The 3,061-nt window shown below is 44.6% G+C and overlaps 1 protein-coding gene across 1 annotated transcript; it reads left to right on the forward strand.

Moving 5' to 3' along the window:
- Positions 1-537: 537 nt before the first annotated feature.
- LOC119511790 (disabled homolog 2-like) lies at positions 538-2,193 on the forward strand. The gene is given in 3 exon segments (XM_037806319.1): positions 538-1,300; positions 1,303-1,427; positions 1,429-2,193. Coding segments are annotated over 3 exon segments (1,653 nt in total).
- Positions 2,194-3,061: the final 868 nt, after the last annotated feature.

The raw sequence follows: 3,061 nt of genomic DNA on the forward strand, positions 1-3,061 counted from the left end.
CAAGTATCCAACTATTCCAAACCTCCACCCTGTTGCAGGAAATTCTGAAACATGTTCATGTTTCCAACAGCTCCCAGAGAAGCTTGACAAACAAGGGCCAGAACTGGCCCAGGAAGCCCCGTATACAAGGGTTGGGCATGAAGTTGATGGCCAGGCCCCGTTTTCAGGCTGACCCCAAGGGAAGGAGCTTCTCTCCAGACTCGAAGCTCTGGTCCTTCATCCACGGCACTTCCCTAGGCTGCCCCTACCCCTGAAGCCTGCCTCTCTTTCATCCTTCAATGATTAGCAAAGGATTTAATATTTTTTAATGCAGCTTTATGTTTCTTGAACTTCTTTTTCCTAGCATATCCTAGACTTTAAAAATGATAAGCTCGGCTGCAGCCTGGAGGCTCTGGAGACGGGGAAGTCATGCTCGTATCGCAGAGGCGCTAGCTAGCTTGTGTCTGTAGGTTATGTTCATTTGAGACTTCTCCACTGGAAATCACCTGGTATTACTAAGTCCCACTAAAGCCAGGGTTTGCTGCCTGATTTCTTGCCATGTTGAATGAAGTAGAGATGAGTACAACCAACGATCATCCTGACCAACAGGCCGCACCAAAAGCCCCAACGAAGAAGAAAAAGAAGAAAGGCTCTGAAAAGACAGATGAGTATCTCTTGTCCAGGTTTAAAGGTGATGGTGTGAAATACAAGGCCAAGCAAATTGGCATTGATGATGTGCCAGATGCAACAGGGGATAAAATGAGCCAAGATTCTATGATAAAACTAAAGGGAATGGCGGCAGCTGCTCTGTCTCAAGGACAACACAAACAAAAGCTCTGGGTCAACATTTCGCTTTCTGGGATAAAATTAATTGATGGGAAAACTGGGGTAATAGAACATGAACATCCAGTGAATAAAATTTCTTTCATTGCTCGTGATGTGACAGACAACTGGGCATTTGGTTATGTGTGTGGAGGAGAAGGCCAACACCAGCTTTTTGCCATAAAAACAGGGCGGCAGGCCGAGCCATTGGTCGTTGATCTTAAAGATCTTTTTCAAGTTATCTACAATGTAAAGAAAAAAGAAGAAAATAAAAAGACTGAAGAAGCCAACAAAGCAGTAGAGAATGGGAGTGAGAACCTCCTGACTCTTGATGACCAAACTACCAAATTGAAATTGGGTATTGACCAGATGGATTTGTTTGGGGACATGTCTACACCTCCTGACCTAAACAGCCCAACATCTTCAGCCAGTGACTTGCTCCCATCAGACCTCTTTGCTCCTCCCGTCTCAGAATCTCCAGGCCAGATGTCACCTACAGGACACCTGCAACCCAACAGACCAACCCTCTGGATCTCTTCAAAACAAGTGTTTCTGTCCCAGTAGGGCTCCTTACGGGTCTAAGTGGTATACCAGTTATACCCCCTCAGGCAGGACCATGGAACCCTCCCACCATCCTTAGTCTTCAATCAGTCCCCTTCAGTGGTCCCAGGAGCTGTTGTGGGTGGTCAACCTTCAGGATTTGGTCAGTTGCTTATTTTTGGCACAAGACCAGCTGTTCCAGGTTGGAACCAGCCTTCATCCTTTGCAGCCTCAACTTCCCCTCCAGCCCCTGCTGTTTGGGGCCCTTTAGCATCTGTGGCAGCTAACGCTTGGCCCTCAACAACTTCCTTAGGGAATCCTTTTCAGAGCAATATCTTTCCAGCTCCTGTGCCAGCCCAATCCTCTTCTATGCCCCCTCCTCTTCTGGTCGCTCCTCCTCAGCCACCTCCCAGAACTGCTGCTGCCCAGGACATCTCCAAAGATTTTGCTTTCATTGCCTTAGACCCACTAGGGGATAAAGACGTTAAGGAAGTAAAAGAAATGTTTAAGGACTTACAACTGTGGCAGCCACCTGTACCTGCAAGGAAGGGAAAGCAGTCTTCCTATGGGACTTCCAGTGCTTTCTCCAGTTATTTTCACAGCAAAGTTGGCATTCCTCAAGATAATGCAGACCATGATGACTTTGATTCCAATCAGTTGTTGAGCAAAATCAATGAACCACCAAAGCCAACTCCAAGACAAGGTACCCTGCCAGTTACCAAATCTGCTGACAATGCATTTGAGAACCCTTTCTCTAAAGGTTCTTTCAGTTCTTCACCACAAATCCCTGTGGCTCCTCAACCGGCAGCTCTTAATGTATGTAGGGATCCTTTTGGAAATCCATTTGCTTAACTTCTGAACTTGGTATGCTGATGATCCAGAGGAACAAAAAGGTTGGCTTTTTTAGCAGTCAAGGACAAAGCTAATAGCCAGATGCATCCTGACCTCTGCCCTTGTTCTAGCTTTGACATATTATCTGTTGCCTTATTTCTTGCTGCCTCTTGGACCTGTAAAATGCTTTTCACTTTCTGTTTAGGTTAAAGCTAAACTGAATCTACGGCTTTAAATAAATTCAGAAGCTAAACTCTCTAGCTTAGATGTAAATGAGCCCTTGCCTGTTGTGTCCCTAGAACCTTCTAGAACACTACCATATACCCTCTGATTGGGAGATGTAGCCACGACAAACCCCTCAGATCATACTTTTTTGAATAAATTTTCAAATCTTTACCATCAAAAAAAAAAAAAACGATAAACTGGCTCATTCTTGTGTAAGAGGGCTTTCTCTTTTATTTGCCTAAACTACCCTCTTCATATTCTCAGGGATTATTCTCTGCATCTGATAGTCTGGAATTTGGTGAAACAACTCAAAATTTTACAGTTAATTTTAATTGCCAAGAATTGGCAAGCGTCAACATTCCCCCTTCAAGTCTGCATCTTTGAAAACTCACCAAAAAATTCCTTCATCTATTTGATAATTTCAGTGCTCCTTCCCTGGTATCCCTTACTTTATTATGAGTTTCTAGATGTGTGAGGAACAGAACTGAAGTCTCCCCAAGATGTGGCTACATGTGCATCAGGGGATGAGGTTTTTCACAGGAATTAAGCAAAAGCACCAGAGACCTAGAAGGTCAAACACAACGGTTAGCTCTCTTCCTCTTCATCCTTTCTTGGGAGAAAATTAATCCAGCTCCCCCTTGTCTGGGGGACTATCCAAATCATG

Source organism: Choloepus didactylus, chromosome 16 (genome assembly GCF_015220235.1).
Source record: "Choloepus didactylus isolate mChoDid1 chromosome 16, mChoDid1.pri, whole genome shotgun sequence".
In the NCBI taxonomy this organism is placed as follows: domain Eukaryota; kingdom Metazoa; phylum Chordata; class Mammalia; order Pilosa; family Megalonychidae; genus Choloepus; species Choloepus didactylus.